We start from the raw sequence: 19429 nt of genomic DNA on the forward strand, positions 1-19429 counted from the left end.
CCTCATGCACCCTGGGTTGCAAGTGCCTTCCGCGGATGGCCTGCTCCTGCCTCAAGTCACTAAGACTTATTAGAGAGGAAGCAGCAACGGTTGATACGGGGCCAGGCTCCTTAGCCCTACCTTCCTCTTCACATTGTTCTCATTTAAGCCAGCACCTACCTGCAGTTTTGCTGTTTACACCTAACCACCATGTGCGAAACGATCCTTGATTAACCCAGTAGTAGCCAAGGCAGGTTGTCTAGACACAATACCTCTCTCCCCTGGACTTTTCCTCCCAAATCTTCCCTTTCTCCTCTTTTCAATTTCATTAACTGCTTCCTGCTCCAGTATTCATCGTTCTTTCAACATTCAACAACGCAGTCTCGCCTTCGATTGGACACTTCCCTGCGTCCACCACTCAGTCAGTTACATACGTCTTTAGCCAAGGGACAGGGAGCTGCCACCATGACAGGCAGTAGCCAGCCTGCACCCATGACCTCCCTCGGGGATGACGGGTACGCGCGCACCATCGACCGACTGCGCGAGATTGGCGTGGCAGATCATGTGGCGCTGCCGCAGCTTGTCGTCGTCGGCGACCAGTCTTCTGGCAAGAGCTCCGTCCTCGAGAGCGTCACGGGCTTTGCCTTCCCTCGTGCGCCAGAGCTCTGCACAAGATACGCGACACAGATCACCTGCCGCCGTGATGACTTCGAGAATGTGGTCATCAGCATCATTCCTGCCACAAACTCCAGCAACGCCCGGAAGGAGAAGCTCTTGGGTTTTCGATGCTCGACCGGCAAGAGCAAAGTCAACCTGGCTAATGCCTTCAGTGAGGTACGTGTCACGACAGCATCAGTTGTGGGATTTTCTGACACTTTCGAACACAGGCAAACAAGGTTATGGGAATTCGAGAGAAAGCCGTTTCCGGCTTTGGCGATGGAACAGCAACCTTCGCAGAAGACACGCTGAAAATCGAGATCAGTGGGCCTAATGTGAGTGTTTTTATCTCTAGAAACTCACGAGCAAGACTGAATCTCCATGCAGCAAAACCATCTGACCGTAATTGATGTGCCTGGCATCTTCAGAACGGCGACCTATGGATGGACCACGGACGAGGACATCGTCTTGGTCAAGAACATGGTCCAAAGCTATATGAAAAGCCCGAGAACCATTATTCTGGCTGTAGTCCCCTGCAATGTCGACATCGCCACCCAAGAGATCCTCACCATGGCAAAAGCATTCGACCCTGAGGGCGTCCGGACGATGGGTGTTCTCACAAAGCCTGACCTTGCAACCGAGCGAGCAACGCAACAAATTGTCTGTGAGCTCGTTGAAGGAAAGCGATTCCCACTGCGTCTCGGATACTGCGTCGTGAAGAATCGCGGTTCAGACGACAACAAGTCGACATTGGGAGAAAGAAACTCCTCTGAAAAGGTGTTCTTCTCTGTATCGCCCTGGGCGAGACTTCGATGCACCAAGAGAGTCGGCGTTGAATGCTTGAGTCTTCGACTTCGCCATCTCCTGCGGGATGTCTCAAAGAAGGAATTCAAGAACGTTGCGGTTGAAGTCGAGCGTCAGCTCTGGACCACGAGCAAGGCATTGGAAGCGATGGGCCCACCGAGAGACAGGCCTGAGAGTCAACGGCGATACTTGGGACAGCTGAGCTCAGACTTCCAGGACGTTGTCCGACGAGCCCGGGATGGCCACTACAGCGGGATGGAGATATTCGACAACAACCAACAGCTCCGACTGATTACCAACGTCGTCGCTCTTCAGGAGACCTTCAACGACACCTTTGAGAAACGCGGCCATACTAGACTTTTTGAGGGAACGCAGCGACAGCGAATCTCCGGAACCCCCCCTGTCTTGCAAATACTCGAGTCCTGTCAAGGAAGCGAGATGGAAGGCATCATGCAGGATTTGCATGGAATCTTGAGAGAGCTCAATTACGGATGCCCTGAACCTCGTACGGATTCTTTACTGGTACAGATCGAGATCGCCTTCAGAAGAACCCGTGGACCCGAGCTTGGAACGGTAAGTTTGATACTCTCTTGTGGTTCTTACCTGTTTCTCTATTACAAATGTACCCCCAACCGCCGTCGTATGACGTTGTGAATGATCTATAGATTCCCTTTCTTATGTGACTTTGGTGCTGACGCAAAGAACAGTTTGGTGGCTCTGTCCTGGGCGAGGTCTTCAGAGAGCAAGCCAGAAGTTGGGCGCCTCTGGTTCTTCAACATACCAGCCGAGCGATTGTGCTTGTTCACATGTTCATCACCCGGCTGCTTGCTCTGAAGTTTCCTGACGTCACCTTCCGCACCAACATATTCAACAGACTTCTCAAAGACAAGCTTAGAGCCGCTTACCAACGTGCAATCAACCATGTCGAGTTTCTCATTGACGTCGAGTTGAACGGCCAGCCCTACACGTTGAACCACTACTTCAACAGCAATCTCCAAGCAGCCCAGGCTTCGAGGCTCAAGCAAACACTCCAGAAGGTCATCGGCAGCAAAGAGTCCTGGATGATACCCAGGAGTCAGGGTGGTGGGTTACGGAAGAGATGCTTTCTAAGCTGACCCAAGACCGCTCGAACGCCGAACAGGTCCGGGTCGACATTCACGATATCCTGTTCAGCTACTACAAGGTTGCGCGTAAGCGCTTTATGGATGTCATCTGCCAACAGGTTGTCTTCCACTTTCTCCTCGACGCTAAAGATGGTCCTCTTCAGATCTTTTGCCCTGATCTTATCATGGGCCTCGAAGACAGCCAGCTACGACTCATTGCAGGAGAAGATTCCAGTACGAGAGAAGCGCGCGAGAATCTCACCCAAAACATTGAAGTTTTGAGAACGGCGGCGGAGGAGTTGAGGAATGGTTCCTCATGAGCGGTTGCTGGTGTACGTGTTTTTGTGTCATCTGGAAAGGATCTGTAACTTTGACCACAATGTACAGAGATGGGCGGTATGATGGCGAAGGACACCTGGATTTGCTGATGACGGACTTTGAGTATTGCTGAAAGTGAAGGGACATTAAGATGAAAGAAGACACCCTTAGTCAATAGTGTACGTGGACAATGATGATTAGCTAGACAGAGGCATTCAGTTGTTGCGAAACGCGATGTCTTGCTTTGAACACGGAAAAAGTCTTGCTTCAGGCAATCGATCTTTCCAGGATCAGCATTGGAAATTAGTTCTTATTTTGTCATTTCTATATTCTGTAGATGGAAATGCCCAGACCCTTAGCCATTCCGTGTAGCATCTCGTACAAAGCCCACGCACCGGGGTCGGGCAACTCCTGGCCAGCCGCGTCGCCGACATACGTTGCGCGTCCAAACCTCGCCTTCAGATACCTCGTAGCCTCTGCCTTCTCAGCAGCGACCTTGACGGCAGTGGCGAAGTCGGCCGTCGCAGCAAAGCTGTCAGTGAACGGGATCAGGACGTCCATGACGGTGCGGTCGCCTTCCCTCGCCGGGGTGTGCGACTTGAGCGACTCGACGGCCGTGGCTAGGGACTTGGAGTATAGCGCAGCTGATGGGGCAGCACCGGTTGCAGCGTTTGTCCTGAGGGATGAAGAGTACGCGGACAGGAGGATGCCGAGGATGGCGCCCAGGGTGCCGCCCATGTCGTCAACCGCGCCGATGGTGGACTCGAGGAAGGAGAGCAGGGAGCCGCTCTTGGCGACGCCGTTGTCGAGGTTGCGGAGGACTGACTCGCAGAGGCCCTTGACGGCCTCGCCGCAGTCGCCGTCGCCCATGACCATGTCCCACTCTGTCAGCTTCGGCTCGGCGGCGATGGCGCTTTCGCAGCCTGACCTGATGGACTTCTCGAGCAGGGCAGGGTCGACGTTGATCTGGACATCGGACTTGGCCGAGGAGGCGTTCGCGTCGGTTTGGTTTACCGTAACGTTGTTGGCCTGCTTGGCGTCGGCGGAGGGGATGATGATGTTCGGCCACGAGACGGCCGTGGTCTTGCGGTCGAGGAGGCCCAGCAACTCCGCCGCTCCTGTGCTCGACTGTCTAGCCGCGGCCGAGACGTTGACCAGCGAGATGGAGAATCCGGGGGCGTTGAGCGACGTCTCGAACGCGCCGGTGAGCGTGCGGCAGGGCGTGATGTTCCACGTCGACGCCAGCTGCGTCTGGACCTCGTCCGTCAGCGCGCCGAGCTCGAGGACCGAGAGGCCGCCGTAGTTGTTGATGAGCAGGGTGACCTCGTCGCCGGTCTCGAAGTTGACGAACGCGCGCTCGGGGTCTGACGGGTCGCAAACGAGCTTCAGCATCTTCTCAACGAGGTCCTTCACGGACGGGAAGGGGGTCAGCAGCTGCTGGGCAGGCTCGTTGTGGATGCCGGCACCGAGCGCGCAGGCGTCGGCTGCGAGGGACTGGAACTGTCTGCCGGGGACGTGGCAGTGGTCCAGTGCGGAGCCTATTGAGACGGTCTGGTCGTTTACTGCTCTGCCGATATCTACGCAGCGCTCGAAGGAGTACTTCTCGGCCGCTGCCGCAGACAGGATCTTCATGGCTGTGAACTGGTCAATATGCCGTCTTCGTGACATGGACTTCGGAACTTACTGAAAATGTGACCTGGCATTCCTCTCCTGCCTACCCTGCTACTCCTACTCCTGCCGATCGAGACATCATCTGTGGCGGGGAGAACAACGACATTGTCGGAGAGACCAGCAGCCTTTGCCCTCTCGGCGGCCAGACCAAAGTGCAGGCGGTCGCCGGTGTAATTTGTGATGAGAAGAATCGTACCAGCGGTCGAGGGCGCCAGTCTCATGGCCTCGAGGACCTGCTTCGTGCTCGGCGACGCAAAGATGTCACCGCAGGCGACGGCCGAGAGAAGACCCTCGCCGACGAACCCACTCCACGCTGGCTCGTGACCGGAGCCGCCTCCGCCGATAATGCTCACCGCCGAAGGGTCGTTCTGGGCGTTCGCGACGACGCGCTCGGCCTCGCTTAGGACGAGGTGAGGGTTCGCCGAGACGAGAGCACGGAGCGCTCTCGGGACGAGCGTGTTCGCCGCCGTGTCGGGGAAGTAGTGCTTGGTCGCCATCTTTTCGACAGGGGGTATCTTTTGCGAGGAAGAGAGGAATTGGCCAAAAAAGCAAGCAGCTCTACGCCTTTCGCCGGAGATGGCTGCAACTCCTGGATATAAGGAGCGCGCGCGTGCGAGTGGTGCTGTGCGCGGATATCGAAGTGCGTGTCATCGTTGCGAGGTCTCGCATTGCCATCCCACGATCCATCGGGAAGCAATCCATCGAAGGCTTCAACGCGCCTCGAGCCATGCCATTTCTCTGCGAATTGTCATGACTGTTCGTCTTTGGAACGTCGCGTTTGCGACTTGGATGGCTTAGTCCGCGGGTAATGACAGCCGAGTCAGCATGTGGTCGCGAGACGCGGTCTGTTGATGTGGGAGGAAAGCAGGAATGCTTCTAGAGAGAAGTGCCCTCGAGCCGCGGTCACCCAAAAAGAAGAAAAGAGGGAGGCCCTTGTCCCCGCACCACGCGAGACTTCCAAGTTCTCTGCCTTTTCTGGGGATGGTTCGTTTTCCCCGCGCGCATTCCCGATCAGAGCCTTTCCAACCCTTGACAGACCCCACAACCGAATTGAGACCACGACAGCAACCGGACAAGTGCCGACATGCCCATCTCGAAGAGTTGGGAACGAACAGAGACCGTCGGTCAAGATCCGCCGCCCTCCCACGGAAATAACCGCCGTCCACCACCTCCAGTCTCTTGTTCTCTCCAGGTCACGAGTTGAGGGGCCCCGCTCCCCCGCCCCAGAACCCGGAGACTCCACGTCGAGAATTCAGAAAGTCACCCAGCGTCGTGTACCTTACCCGCGACCTGACAACGTTGGACGCGGAGACTGAAACCGTAGATCCCCAAGTCTTGTTTCGTCAATCTCAGGCTTATCACCCGCTGAGAGCCGCGTCTCGCAGTCTTTATGCCGGCCACCTGCAGCTAACTACCTTACACTAGCGAGGGTTTCTGCACGCCTGCATTCTGCTGCTCTCCACGGTGCCTAGGTTGCCTGCATTACCGGGACACCACAAACCTGAGCGTGTCTTTCGGTCTGCCTGCTGGCCTGCCATGACCTCATGGACGGAAGACGGGATGCAGCCGCTCCTCCAAAGAAGCGCATCAGAAAGCCCCGCGGCCGCGGCTTGCGCACCAAGACGGGCTGGTAAGTTCAACTCATCAAGTCCCACCCTTGACACCTCCCCGACCCTCCTCGCTCCGAGACCAACGTGTTGATATCGGAACCTTAGCTTGACCTGCCGCGAGCGGCACAAGAAATGCGATGAAAAACAGCCGGTATGCGGCCCATGTAGCATCTCCTCCCGGAACTGTGTTTTCCCCCAGCTCTCTCAGGATGCCGCGGGCAGACAGGCGAGCCCATCTGTCTCCGTCACCGAGCCCCCACGGACGCGTTACCGCCGCGTCGTGGAGACTCAAACTCAGTCTCGCGTAGATGAGGCTACCCGCAACGACTCAACCACGGTGCCCGAGTCGGTGACCACACCCGCGTCACTCGTTACGCAGGTCACCGTCACCGCCGCGGCCGCGGCGCCTCCGGTCACCCAGCCGGCATCCGACTTCAACCCGACTCAGCCGCCGTACGTCACCCAGCCGCCCACCTCGGCGGGTCTCACCTTCGGAGATGTCAATGTGTACAGCTATTCCCCCGAGACGGTCGCATCCGAGCTGTGGACCACCGACTTGGCCTCGACCCGATGGCTCGGTCTGCTCGCTACGGACGCCGCCCAGGCCGACAGCGGCTTCTCTCTGGCTCCCAGTCCTGCGCCGGAGGATGAGGACCAGCGACGCGCCGCGACTGTGCATGGCCCGCCTGACGCGGGCAAACTCTCGTCTCGGCTGCGCGAGGTCTCGGACCCGGAGCGGAAGACTTGGCAAGCTGATCGGGCCATCACGCTGACCAACCACGAGGCCGTTCTCTTCCGGCATTTCACGGAGCGATCGTCGCGTTGGCTCGATTTCTTGGATCCTCACAAGCTCTTCTCCACTTATGCGGTGCGCTTAGCCCTGCGGAATGCAGGTCTCATGAATGCCATCTTGGCTCTGTCTGCCAAGCATCTCTCCAAGCTGGAGGGGGCGCTGTCGGGGTTGGCTCCGGCCGACGCGAGTCCTGCGCACGACTCCGGCGGGGAGTGGATACGGTACTACTATGAGACCCTCCGCTACGTCCAAGAGGCCCTGGCTTACACCAGCTACACAAATTCGGAAGAACTAAACGCCACGGCTCTCATCATCTCGGCGTATGAGATGCTGGACGAGTCTGATGGCAGAGGCAACTGGCAAAGACACCTCAAGGGCGTCTTCTGGATCCAGCGGTCTCAGGATGTCAATGGCTGTTCTGGTGGTCTGCGACAGGCCGTCTGGTGGGCCTGGCTTCGGCAAGATATTTGGGCGGCCTTTCGTGAGAAAAGACGCTGCCTAAGTTTTTGGGCGCCGTATAAAGACTACTCTGAACTAGACCAGCACGAGCTGGCCCACATGGCCATCTACTTGCTGTCGCAGGCTGTGAACTTCTGTGCAGACTCTCGTATGGCCGAGACCTCACCTCTGTCGGATGCAGCAGCAAGCAGAGTTCGCGCTGGCAACGAGCTGCTCGCGAACTTGGAGCGGTGGAGGGCATATCTGGGCAGCGAGTTCAAACCGCTTCCAACATCAACAGACCATTGCGACGTCTTTGCTCCCCTCTGGGTGCACCCACCTCAGTTCGGCGTGGCCTTGCAAGCCTACTGCTTCGCGCGGATACTCATCCTTCTCCACAGCCCAATGCCATCTGGGTTCAACGGATTTCTGAAAATGCAGAGGTCCCTTTCCGAGGCCGTCGACATGATTTGCGGCATAGCTATGGAGCTGAAAGACGAAGGCTGCCAGGTTCTGTCGGCGCAGTGCCTTTACGGGGCGGGGCTCTGCGTTCAAGAACCGGTCAAGAGAGAAAAGATTCTGTCCTTGATGGAGCAGAGCGAAGAACGGGTCGGCTGGACGCCAATGGCAACCTGGCGAGACGACCTCAGACAGGCGTGGATAGACGCTGACGTGAAGAGCCCAGATGCTACCCGTTGACGAATTGACGACGCATCATGCCGTGTAATAACATATACCCATGTCTATTTGGTATCATGATTCTCTATTATCTTATTTTCATGTTTCCAAACGCAAAAGCAAATACAAAAGTTCGGACTGATTATGCCTTGCCTGTAGATTTGCACACATCCATCTGCCATTCCGTCAGCTTCTGCGCCTCCTTAACACCCTCCTCCATCAGTGTCGTCAGGCTGAGCGTGGCCGCGTTCTTCTTGAGGTGGGCGAGGTAGTCGTCCAGAACCAGCTTGTTTACGTTGACCTTTGACACGCCGCCGCGGATGCACTGCTGCATCAGGTCCTCAGGGAAGTCGTTCGTTCCGTGGAGCACGATGCGCACTCTTCCGGCCGCCTTGGCGCGAATCTTCTCTAGCCTGCATTTCGACTTTTGTTAGCCACCGGAACCCCAAAACTGGAACCAAATAGGACAGCGAAGAGCCAGTCTCACCTGTCAAACTCCAAAACGGGACCTCTGGTACCGTACTCGCCGTGGACGTTGCCAAAAGCAGGCGCCAAAAAGTCAATCCCCGTCGCCACGAAGTCCTCCACCTGCTCCTCCGTCGTTAAAGCACCCTCTAGATCCGCGGTATCAGCAATACCGTCCTCGCCTCCCTCGATACGTCCCGGCTCCGCCTCCGTGGCGATACCGCGCGCGTGGCAGTATGCCACGAGCTCCTTCGTCTTGGCCAGGTTCTCCTCCATCTCGTAGTGGCTCATGTCGACCATAATGGAGTCAAAGGGCAGGTTGTCAGCAGCGTGGCGGATCATGGCCTCGTCCTGGGCGTGGTCGAGGTGGATCGCGACGGGGACGGAGGCGGCCTTGGCGGCGAGCGCGGCGGCGCGCACAAGGAGGCCGTCGGAGAAGGTGATGGCCCAGGGGAAGACCTGGATGATGAGCGGGCTGCGCTTCGCCTCGGCGGCGCGGATGAAGGAGAGGATGTTTTCAATGTTGTAGGCGATGGGCGCGACGACGCCGTACTGGCCCTCCTCGGCCGCCTTGAGGATCTGGTAGGTCTTGTTCTTGGTCGGGTCCCACGCCATTGTTGCGGTTGTATATGCTGGTGATTAGGAATGTGTTACTGTGTAAGCCGTGGCGTGAGGGAGAGCGATTGACAAGACGATCGAGGGCGGTTGAAAACGGTATTCACACGTAGCACGATCGAAGAAGCATCAAAGCCGCTTTCTAATATTGGACATATTACTGGCAGTTCCCATAAAGGGCACCTTTAACCACCGGACCTTTCCCATCTGGAGCTCCAAGCTACCCCTCCATCCGATCTGACCCCGCGACGATTTCCTCCCCGCGTCGCGTCTCCCTCTTTGTCATGGGCCATGGATGTGGCTTGCAATCCTCAAGCTGAATCGCGGGGGTGCGTTGGGGTGGGAGGCACGACACGCGGTCACCTCACCCGCATCCGCCCCACCGGGCCGCGATGCGCGGACTCCTGATCCCTGTCCCGACAAGGTGGGTAGCATTCTGCACCGGGGCATCATCAATGGCGCTTCGTGACGAGCATCGTGCATGTTGGAGGTGTACATCTCAGAGAGGGCGTATACCGCGTATGTCGCCATAAAGATGCGCGAGCGTAGAGAAGGGCTGTCAGAAAAGGCCAAAAAGCCTAGTCCTGACAAACTGATCTGAACAGAGCAATCCGCCAACCCAACACCTTTTCTACTCTATCCCATAAACAAACCCCCCTGTCAAAATGGCCGGTCTGCGCATTGCCCTCGGCGGCGACGAAGCCGGCTTCAACTACAAGGCCACCATCACGGCCGACCTGAACAAGGACCCGCGCGTGGCCTCCGTCGTTGACGTCGGCCCGAGCTCCGAGTCCGACAAGACGGCCTACTCGACGTACGCCATCACGGCCGCCGAGAAGGTCGCGAGCGGCGAGGTCGACCGCGCCATCCTCATCTGCGGCACCGGACTCGGCGTCGCCATCTCGGCCAACAAAGTGCCGGGCGTCCGTGCCGTGACGGCGCACGATAGCTTCTCCATCGAGAGGGCCATCAAGAGCAACAACGCGCAGGTGCTGTGCCTGGGACAGCGTGTGATTGGCATCGAGCTCGCGAGGAGGCTGGTGAGCGAGTGGCTTGGTTACGAGTTTGACCCTGTGAGTTTGCCTCCCCTTTTCTGGCATACAATGAAATATGATTCTGACAAAGGAAAGAATTCGGCTTCTGCGGCCAAGGTCAAGGTCATTGATGATTACGACGCGAAGACTACGTCGGAGGGATTCAAGGTGTCGGCTGCTGCTTGAAGGTTCTTTTGCCACAAAAGTTTAGAAATGAAGTAATGAAACAAATACTGTCAAAGTCCAATCTCTCCATTTCCTCTAGTTCTAGGTCTTACCCATAATGTCAAGGGATCATCTTGACTGCTTCTTTGGATTTGTAAAGACAAGGCCCTCACTCTCTTTTTGAGTTTCTAGGCGACAGATGAAAATGAAATGCGCCAGACGGAAAAGGGGTACGAGCAGATGGGCAAATTTTTCTCGTTTCTCGGCTTGTTCAACCTGTCATCATGTCGGAAATTAGGTACATTCAGATGTACTTCACACCTTTCGCCATTTTACTCATATCGAGGGCTTAATCTTTTTCAACTCGATTACACGTAATAGGTGTTGCTGTGGAAGTGACAAACTTCATCACAATGCCTATCAACGATCTCGATCCTTCGTAACAAGGATGAGTTGGTAAGTCTCGTGATGAAAATAATGCAGCTATATCGTCAAACTACTAGAACCTTTCTCCAGTTTCTTAGCCAAGTTCCTAGCGAAGCACATGAAGCCATTCTATTGACCCATACGGGATACCAGCAGCCGGTATCTCCGAGCACCCCTAGTGTACTTCTAAGGTGCATATGATGTTCCGTGCCTGGCAGATGACTTGAACAACCGAGGTCATGCCCTAGTCAAGTTGCCTAGAGACTATGCTAACTCTGGACCTCCGTACGACCGGCTGCTCCAGCCACACGTCCTCGCGTTTCTCATTCGAGGTGCTACGAGTTACCCCGGGCCTTCCTGGCGGACCATCTTATGCAGCTCCTCGTCTATACCGGGATACCACGCGGAAATGAAGCTGGTAGCGAGGGTGAGAGTGTAACATCCGGCTGCTCGGCTCGTTCGTAGCTGCATGCGCTGTGCGCCGTGGCCATGGACATGGGACGTGAAGATTTGACCCCTGCTTCATGGAGATCAATATCGATGGTTTTGATAACATAATATCAATGTGGCGTGAGTTTTTTTAAGTATCATCAAATTGAAGCTAGCATCAAATATGATCATCGTGGAGTCTGGACTAGGTCCTCATGATATGAACTACCAATTTGCGATGGATCCCTTCATTACAGTCTTAGCCGCCCGTTGGACCTGACTTGGAACTCCAGAGCTTCTGCACTATGAAACTAGTCTGTCTGGCTTGGGAAGTGATCTCATGAAATAAATGAATGTGGCTCGGAATTGAAGTACACGAAGAAGTTAGACTCGTCCAAGGAAAATCACAAAGTCTTTGAAAGTTAACGGCACTTTCATAGTTCACCACTCATGGCACAGTTGCAAAGCATCAGCTAAGAACACTCTAGGAATCACGATGTTGTTGTGATTTAACGAAAAATATCATTCAGTCTATTGCTTCATGTCTACGTTGAAATTTTATGCCGTTCCGCCCAAGGAAATTGGTATCACATGTTTCCCACTTTTGTTTTTCTTTTACCAAGCGCCAACAATACCCGCAATAGGGATATCAATACCAGTGGTGTAAGTAGCCGTCTCACTCAACAGGTACACGTAGGCACCTCCCAGCTCCTGGGGCAGAGCCAGGCGGGGCATACCGCCGTAGTACTTCATCTTGGTGTCCCAGTCGGGAGAGGTCTCGACGTAGTAGGTCAGAGCCGTCTTGACGAAGCCGGGGGAAATGGAGTTGACACGGATGCCGTGCTGAGCCCACTCCATTGCCAGGGTGTGCGTCATGTTGCGGATAGCACCCTTGGTGGCACCGTAAGGCGCAGAGGGGGCGGCCTTTTCATGTTTCGTCAGTTGCTTGTTCATCAATTTGGGGGAATTCATGGAATGTACTCACGCGGTTGGGTCTGTAGGAAGTCATGGAAGCAGTGAAGACGATGCTGCCCTTGCAGCCGAGTCTGATGAACGTCCTCGCGGCGGCGGTGGCACAGTTCCAGGAGCCGGTGACGTTGAGCTTGAAGAGGAAGTCAAACTGCTCAGGGGTGAAGTCCAGAGCGGGCTGGTGCTTGGTGGCCCCGGCGTTGGCGACCATGCCGTCGAAGCGGCCCTTGGCATCGACGATGGCGTTGATGGCGCTCTCGACGCTCTTGTAGTCGGTGACATCGGCCTTCTGGAAGTCGAGCTTGCCAGGGAAGCGCTTGCTCAGGGCGGCGAAGTCATCGCCGGGGGAGGAGATGTCCAAGCTGTAGACGGCAGCGGCGTCATTGACGAGGCAGACCTCGGCGATACCCAGACCGATACCCTGGTTGGCACCAGAGACTTTTCGGACTTGTTAGTTTCCTTCTTGGATATGCGTCTCTTTAGAGCGGTAAACTCACTAGCGATGACCTTGTCCTTCAGGGAAATCTTGAAGTCATGGCCCTCCTGGGGGATGGTGCTGAGGAACTGAGGGGCCTCGCCGTTGCCGTTCTGAGCCATTGTGTATGTAATTAAGGGATTTGTCTTTGACTAAGTGGTGTAGAAGAACGTTCAAACGAAGTTAAATTGGACTTGTATATCTGTTGTATATTGGTCCGTTGAAGAAGAAATAATTGTATGTGTGTACAAACCAAGCTGGATCTGAGACTGTAGCTGTGGCTTCAAACATCACGGGAAACTTTTCCGCGTCCTTAAGTATGCAGTCGGGGGTTCCTGGAGGTCGTCCGTAATCCGCAGTCGGCGGCTAAGCCCGTGGGGGCCCATCTCCCCCATCTCCGTGCATGATGCAGGACCCGAAGCCGTGATGGCCCGCGACGCGCGATTCAAGACGGCGGGGAAAAGAGAGAGAGAAAGAGATACCTCACCAGCGTTCCGCATTAGTTGCTGCAATGCCCTTTCCCAATGACGCACCGCCTGCATTGAAGTTGAGGTGGTCAGCTGAGAGGTGCGGCGTTGGTTTCTGTGTAACAGCCGCCTCTCCAAGCAAGATCCATGTCAATCAATGCAGAAGTGAAGCCCGCGAGCCGCGGGCAACTCCCGCATCACCACTTAGCCGCGGTGTTGAACGTCCACGAGACGCGGCTCTGCACCAACTCCACGCCCTTTTGATCTAGCGCAGCTCAGCCCTTCAGCTCAACCCGGGATAGGCAAAGGGGGGAAATGACTCTTGTCCACGCCGACTTCACGACCCAATTTTCCACAACCAACCTCGACACGCGGTCAAGCAAGCATTCACACCTCGTGCCATCCCCAAAACTTTGCCCAAAAAACCTGCCGCTACGACAGGACTATGACCCGGGACTCCTCCCCGGACCCCGCAAGATTCCGGAAGTTCATCTCAACCCCAGTTTCCCCCAGACTGGGGGAAGTTTACGGGAGAAATTCTACCAATTACGCCAAGCCTGCCGCCTCTGCACACCGGAAATGCTCGACTCGGGTTGTGGTGGTTCGATCAGCGCGCATAACCCAGGCATAACACTTGTCCGCACTCCATATTAATGGATGTGTGACCAATGTGCAGAGTAAGCCACACGCACATTAGCTGGGGAATGAGTGAACACGACGTAGGTACAGAGAGACAGAGACTCGTTTGTTTGTGACCAAGGCAGCAACCTCGTCGTTACGACCGCTCCTTGTATCCGACGGCGCGCGCGCGCCCACACTGCTACCTACACACACGCACACACACACACTCACCGTACGTAATACGGCACCTCGGCCGAGCCACAAGGAGCAACTCTCTCTCAACCTCCAGACCACACACCGCAACACGTCTACTTAAGAACCTTTAAGTTGCCCCAATTGGCTCTTGCTTTCCAGTCCCCTGGTTCTTCGTTGACAGATTGAACAACCCTTCTTATTTTTCCTTGTTCTAGTCGGGTCTTGCAAGTTGGTTCTCCTTCCTCAGATAATTGTAACAAGTCTGCGATTCATCTACCGGTCTCAACATCGCTGTCTGTCTCTTCTTCCGCCAAAAGCAATTTGCCCATCATGGACAAGAACGATATGACTAGCGACCAGCATGAACATGCCATCGGGAAGGACGTCGATCTGCCCGCCGTCGATTATGTCCCGGGCAGCGACGAGGAGAAGAAGCTCGTGAGGAAGATTGACATGGTAAGACGCCATCAAGACATTTGATGATTACAAGACGCTGACCCTAAGCAGTATCTCCTCCCCTTGATGTGGCTCATGTACCTTCTTTCCTACATGGACAGAACCAAGTAAGTTGCCATCCAACTCTGTGACTCTGCCTGCCGTGATGTCACCTCAAGGCTAACCCCTATTCCCCCAATCTTCAGCATCGGCAACGCCAAGATCGCCGGCATGGACAAGGACCTTGGCCTCGACTCTGGCAAATACTCGATCGCCCTCATCGTTTTCTTCATCGGATACGTCCTATTCGAAGTCCCCTCCAACATGCTCCTCACCCGCACCCGTCCCAGTCTCTACCTCCCCGGCATCATGGCGGTGTGGGGCTCGGTGACCATCGGAATGGCCTTCTGTCCAACCTACGAAGCCCTCGTTGGTTTCCGTGTTGTCATGGGTTGTAAGTAAAAACCATCGCATCAAACGTTTGCATTCTCGCCTTTTCTCATAACTCAACAAAGGCCTTGAGTCCGGTTTTGCTCCCGGTGTCCTGCTCCTCCTTTCCTCCTGGTACAAGAAGGAGGAACAGTCCAAGCGATTCGCCGTCTACATCTCCGCCGCCATCCTCTCCGGTGCTTTCGGCGGTCTCCTCGCCGGTTCCATCACCAGCGGTCTGCACGAGGTCCACGGCATCGCGGGATGGCGCTGGCTGTTCGTCGTCGAGGGCGCCGCCACCGTCGGCGCCGCCGGCATCGCCTTCTTCGTCCTCCCCGACTTCCCCGCCAACACCTCCAAGCTTAAGTTCAACGAGAGGGAGCGCGCCCTTGCTATCCGCAGACTCCAGAGCGACGAGCAGGCCCTGCGCGGCGAGGAGGAGCCCGTCCTTGGCCACTGGGCTGCCTTCAAGCTTGCCATGGTCAGCTGGAAGACATGGCTCTTTGTCGTTGGTTACATGGTAAGCCCTACTCACCACTACTCTTGGTACTTATCAACGCCGGCAAACTGACACAACCCTCCATCGCAGGCCATCGTCGGTTCCTCCACCCTGTCCTACTTCTACCCCACCCTCGTCAGCGGTCTCGGCTACACCTCGACCGCCGCCCAGTACATGACGATCCCCATTTTCGGCGTCGCCTTCGTTTGCACGGCCATCACCGGATACTTCGCCGACCAGCACAGCAAGTGGCGCGGCCTGATCCTCGGCGCCTGGATGGCCGTCGCTATGATCTGCTCCATCATCATCTGCGTCGTCTACAACTTCACGGCCCGCTACGCCCTCTTGGTCATCATGGCTTCCGGTCTGTGGGCCTCCAACGGTCTGGCCCTATCGTACGCCTCCGTCAGCTTCGGCGACATGGCCAACGAGACCCGCGCCATCTCCCTTGCGTTTGTCAACGCCATGGGTAACCTTGCCCAGATCTACGGCGCTTACCTCTTCCCCTCGAGCGATGCTCCCAAGTACCTCATGGGCTTTGGTGTCATCAGTGGATTGTGCTTCACTGGCGTGGCTTCGTACGTTGCCCTCCACATCTTCTTGAGAAAGAAGAACCCCCAGTACTAGGGGCAGAATGTATGTGTAAATACCACAGTAGGAAAGGGGAAAGGGAAAAACATCCATATTGGTTGGATGATTCGTTGTTATTTAGGTTGATACCCAATCACACGTGCGGCCATTGAGTATGGCTAGATCGATTAACACCTTGCTGCTACTATGACTTTGACGTGTTCCCCTGGATGTCTCCAGTTTGTTGAAGCTGGCCTGTATAAGTCGTAGAACTGTCATCCGACACTGCTCTGACAATAGTGTCCGCTGCCTAGGCAGAGTGTGGCATGCAGTATAAACTGGAGATGTGCCTGCTCTATTGATCATCATTTTTAGCTTACAACTAGTACTTACTTGGCTGCTTCGTCAAAAATTCGCTTTCTAGCTATTCTCTGTCTCGTTCTAGTGGAAGATGAGCATTCCTCGCTGCGGGGAGGAGTACTGTTACAACACTAGACTGCTCCTTAGATACCTAGCTCAAAGTCCGAGATGTTTCTCAAATCGTCAAAGACGTGCTTTGCACGCGATGCTCACGGCCAACAGGCAGACAGACACCTTTGCTCTTGCCAGTCTCGAAGATTCGCTCCTTCTTTCACTAAACATCTTTTCTACGCCTGTTTCTAATTCTTCCATCTTGACCCCTCCGTACCTACTTCGTCGCTATATTCGGCCTCTTCCAGATTTTAAAGAAGGATTTATCCAAGATCAAACTTGGCCACCAACTTGCAAACATCCTCGCGTTGATCCTTCTCTGATAGCGCATCGTTGCCAGCGACCTTTTTTGACGACAAGTCTCACCACAGCCATGGCCTTCCAAGCAGACATATCTGCCACAGAGCAACCCAAAGATCCCATGATACTTGCCTCCTACGACGACCTTACCGATCACGAAAAGCGCAGTTGCGACCCCATCATCACCCACATCCTTACTATCAACCGGACAGGCAAGGTCCTTGACGATTCAACTCGCGCAGCCTTCTGGGAAGCCGTCTTCCATCGCTGGACAACGTCTCCTGCCGCACACAACTACCTCCCTCGCCCTCGTCCTCAACAAGATAATGGCACTCCAGTAGCGACCCTTATCCGCGACGTACCTTCCCAAGAAGGCTCAAAGAAACATGTCATCGCCGAGAACGAGCCACCACCTGCATCCTCAATTCCAAAAGAGCGTCGCCAAGGTGCGACTGTCTGGCTTCAGCCCCTTCCCAACTTCGTCGCGAACCAGATCAAATATAAGTGGACAGACAGCAACAACAAGAACATCGGCGGGGCAAAGGCAATGACACTTACGTATAAAACGTTGCAAGAGGCTAAAGTTGAGGCGATCATCAAACGCGACCAGAAGGAACTCGACAGGGTGGGCCGCCTTAACATCGACGTCGCCGTCTACTACGCCCGGGAACAGCTCCTCAACCATCTCAAGCTGAACCGTCGCGACGGAAGTCGAAAGGGCCACAAACGCTGCAAGGCTTGCAAGATGCGCGAGGTGTCGGGCATGAAGGAGTTTCAAGAGATCCGCCTCTGCGGGGACTTTATTGCGGCTCACCAGGATCTCTCGGCTGGGTACTTTGCGCACGAGAAGCAGCCTCTTGTCGGCCCATATTTCATGTAGTCGTGTCTGCAGGACAGGGAGAGCGGTCTGCTGGGTACATATCGAGGAGGTTGGAAAGGAGACACAACCCTAGCGTTGGCGTTGACTTTGTTATGGGAAATAGAATTCATCTTGAAAACAGTTCCGGCTTCTCGTTTCAAGAGCTTCACGATGCCAGTGATTACTGATTCTTCAAATAACTTCGTCTAATGATTTAAATCGCTGTCTGGGCGCGCCCAAGCCGGGGAAAGCATGTCATGACATTTCCCACCGGCTGCAATCAAAAACCAGGTAGCCTAGCAATGGCCATGTTACACCTCCGAGACCTTCTTACCATTGACAGAATGCTCATCTTCAACACACTGATCCTTGAAGCCTCCCATGCCCACGAGTGCGTCCCCGACGCACTTGGGGCTAGTTTTCGCCGGCACTATCGCCGAAAAGATCCAGGAAGCACCCACCTCCTTCGGTCTAGGCTCAGAAAATTTGGTGTTGAACCGGTAGTAATCGTTATAGAACCACTGAAACATCGAGTCAGATATACCGGCGTCGCCGCTACACTTGATAATCGCTGAGGAGAGTTTGTCTCCGTCAGATGCAAGCTTGTCATCGCGGAATCCGCCGCCACGAATAAACACCTTGAGCTTCCTCTGATCTTGGAACCAAGCGAAGCTACACGAGTTCCAGACCCGATCCTGCTGGACCTTCTGGATCCTTTCCTTGTCAAGGGCCACGCCGGGTGCGGCATACGCTGGGTCCTGCTTCTCCATGGCCAGCGGCTCACGCGTGCTGCAGTTCGTGTGGACGAAGATGGTGATGCCATCGGGTACCTCCTTGCCGCTGGTTTTGTCTTTGATGTTCCAGAGCTGGTCGACGCAGTAGTTCATTTTGTGGTTGGCACCGTCTTTCTTGGACGTGCTGCAAGACGTTCCTGTTTTCCAAACGGACTCAGATAAGGTTCCGCTGGAAGAAGACATGTTTTAGTCTAGACACATATTGGAGATACCCGCTCAAAAGACTGACCATGTGATCTTCTTGACGGGAATGAAAGTGAAGTAGCCGCACTGGCCCTCTTTCATGTCGAGAGACCAGTTTTGGCCTTGCGCATAAAACTCCAGATCAGTCTTCGAACCGTACCCACCAGATATTCCAACCTCTAAAGCCTGGTCTAGGTTGGAACCGGACTTCTTCCAACTGCCGAGTGGCACCTTATCGTTTGTGGTGAGGTTGCAGGCCAGGGGGTAATGGCATTTCGTGTAAGCGAATGGCTGCTCGCGACTCCATTCGAAGTAGGTGCCTAGCAAATTGAACCCTCTGTTACTGGATAGTTTCAATGATTGCAACAGCCGTTCTTAGAAACAAACTTACGAATTTGGCAGAAGCTCATACATTTAACCTGGGTGCCTTTACCGTTATATACCTTGTCCCAACTCTGACACGAACCGTCGGATTGCAATTTGAGCGTGGGCTTGCAGTCGGCGTCTCCATACTGCCGATAGAGATCAGCAGGTTTGTCCCTGTCTTCGCACGGATTTGAGGCACGCTTTTCGAGGAAGGAAGTCTTGTTCGAAAGGAAGGCCGCGCGCTCTTCTGGCCCGATGGTCCATAAGGGAGGGTCGGATGGGTCCCAGTCGAACTTGACGGATGCGGCCTGAGCTTGTGTATCGGGTGTCCTTGGCAAAGGGAGAAGAGTGATGAAGAATACTATAAAACAACAGGTGATTCCCTTCAAGGCGATAGCTTTTGATGTGACGGTAGCCCCGCAAAGGGTTGCTTGAAGACTGGCCGCTACCATTTCCGATGTTTGGTAGGTGGACGTTGGACGAACACACGACTTGATCGCAAGTCGGCATGGCTGGAAGCTTTGATACTTATACCGGTAACCCGGACAAAAGGAGAGTTTGTAGATGCCGTCATTTCATATTTTAAGAGCAGAACTAGAGACCAAGACCAA

The 19429-nt window shown here is 54.9% G+C and overlaps 9 protein-coding genes across 9 annotated transcripts; 5 read left to right on the top strand and 4 right to left on the bottom strand.

The window, feature by feature from the left end:
• Positions 1-444: 444 nt before the first annotated feature.
• On the top strand, positions 445-2863 carry COL26b_002485 (uncharacterized protein; the record flags this gene model as incomplete). The annotated part of the gene is made up of 5 exons (XM_053175403.1): positions 445-813; positions 867-971; positions 1024-2013; positions 2148-2523; positions 2562-2863. 5 exons carry the CDS (start codon positions 445-447, stop codon positions 2861-2863), a joined length of 2142 nt encoding a protein of 713 aa, XP_053040709.1.
• Positions 2864-3185: 322 nt separating this feature from the next.
• Positions 3186-5029, bottom strand: COL26b_002486 (uncharacterized protein; the record flags this gene model as incomplete). The annotated part of the gene is made up of 2 exons (XM_053175404.1): positions 3186-4495; positions 4546-5029. 2 exons carry the CDS (start codon positions 5027-5029, stop codon positions 3186-3188), a joined length of 1794 nt encoding a protein of 597 aa, XP_053040710.1.
• A 1047-nt stretch (positions 5030-6076) lies between these two features.
• Positions 6077-8072, top strand: COL26b_002487 (uncharacterized protein; the record flags this gene model as incomplete). The annotated part of the gene is made up of 3 exons (XM_053175405.1): positions 6077-6162; positions 6248-6293; positions 6342-8072. 3 exons carry the CDS (start codon positions 6077-6079, stop codon positions 8070-8072), a joined length of 1863 nt encoding a protein of 620 aa, XP_053040711.1.
• Positions 8073-8193: 121 nt separating this feature from the next.
• On the bottom strand, positions 8194-9131 carry COL26b_002488 (uncharacterized protein; the record flags this gene model as incomplete). Its single annotated transcript, XM_053175406.1, has 2 exons — positions 8194-8464; positions 8539-9131. 2 exons carry the CDS (start codon positions 9129-9131, stop codon positions 8194-8196), a joined length of 864 nt encoding a protein of 287 aa, XP_053040712.1.
• Positions 9132-9796: 665 nt separating this feature from the next.
• On the top strand, positions 9797-10351 carry DERI2 (D-erythrulose-4-phosphate isomerase 2; the record flags this gene model as incomplete). Its single annotated transcript, XM_053175407.1, has 2 exons — positions 9797-10204; positions 10262-10351. The coding sequence occupies 2 exons, from the start codon at positions 9797-9799 to the stop codon at positions 10349-10351; spliced, it is 498 nt and encodes a 165-aa protein (XP_053040713.1).
• Positions 10352-11800: 1449 nt separating this feature from the next.
• On the bottom strand, positions 11801-12751 carry COL26b_002490 (uncharacterized protein; the record flags this gene model as incomplete). The annotated part of the gene is made up of 3 exons (XM_053175408.1): positions 11801-12109; positions 12171-12592; positions 12652-12751. 3 exons carry the CDS (start codon positions 12749-12751, stop codon positions 11801-11803), a joined length of 831 nt encoding a protein of 276 aa, XP_053040714.1.
• Positions 12752-14242: 1491 nt separating this feature from the next.
• COL26b_002491 (uncharacterized protein) lies at positions 14243-15902 on the top strand (the record flags this gene model as incomplete). Its single annotated transcript, XM_053175409.1, has 5 exons — positions 14243-14368; positions 14420-14475; positions 14554-14801; positions 14863-15296; positions 15366-15902. The coding sequence occupies 5 exons, from the start codon at positions 14243-14245 to the stop codon at positions 15900-15902; spliced, it is 1401 nt and encodes a 466-aa protein (XP_053040715.1).
• Positions 15903-16689: 787 nt separating this feature from the next.
• Positions 16690-17496, top strand: COL26b_002492 (uncharacterized protein; the record flags this gene model as incomplete). Its single annotated transcript, XM_053175410.1, has 1 exon — positions 16690-17496. The coding sequence occupies one exon, from the start codon at positions 16690-16692 to the stop codon at positions 17494-17496; it is 807 nt and encodes a 268-aa protein (XP_053040716.1).
• A 290-nt stretch (positions 17497-17786) lies between these two features.
• On the bottom strand, positions 17787-18866 carry COL26b_002493 (uncharacterized protein; the record flags this gene model as incomplete). The annotated part of the gene is made up of 3 exons (XM_053175411.1): positions 17787-18393; positions 18499-18789; positions 18844-18866. The coding sequence occupies 3 exons, from the start codon at positions 18864-18866 to the stop codon at positions 17787-17789; spliced, it is 921 nt and encodes a 306-aa protein (XP_053040717.1).
• Positions 18867-19429: the final 563 nt, after the last annotated feature.

Source organism: Colletotrichum chrysophilum (genome assembly GCF_026319265.1).
Source record: "Colletotrichum chrysophilum strain AFK26 chromosome Unknown scaffold_12, whole genome shotgun sequence".
NCBI classification, from domain to species: domain Eukaryota; kingdom Fungi; phylum Ascomycota; class Sordariomycetes; order Glomerellales; family Glomerellaceae; genus Colletotrichum; species Colletotrichum chrysophilum.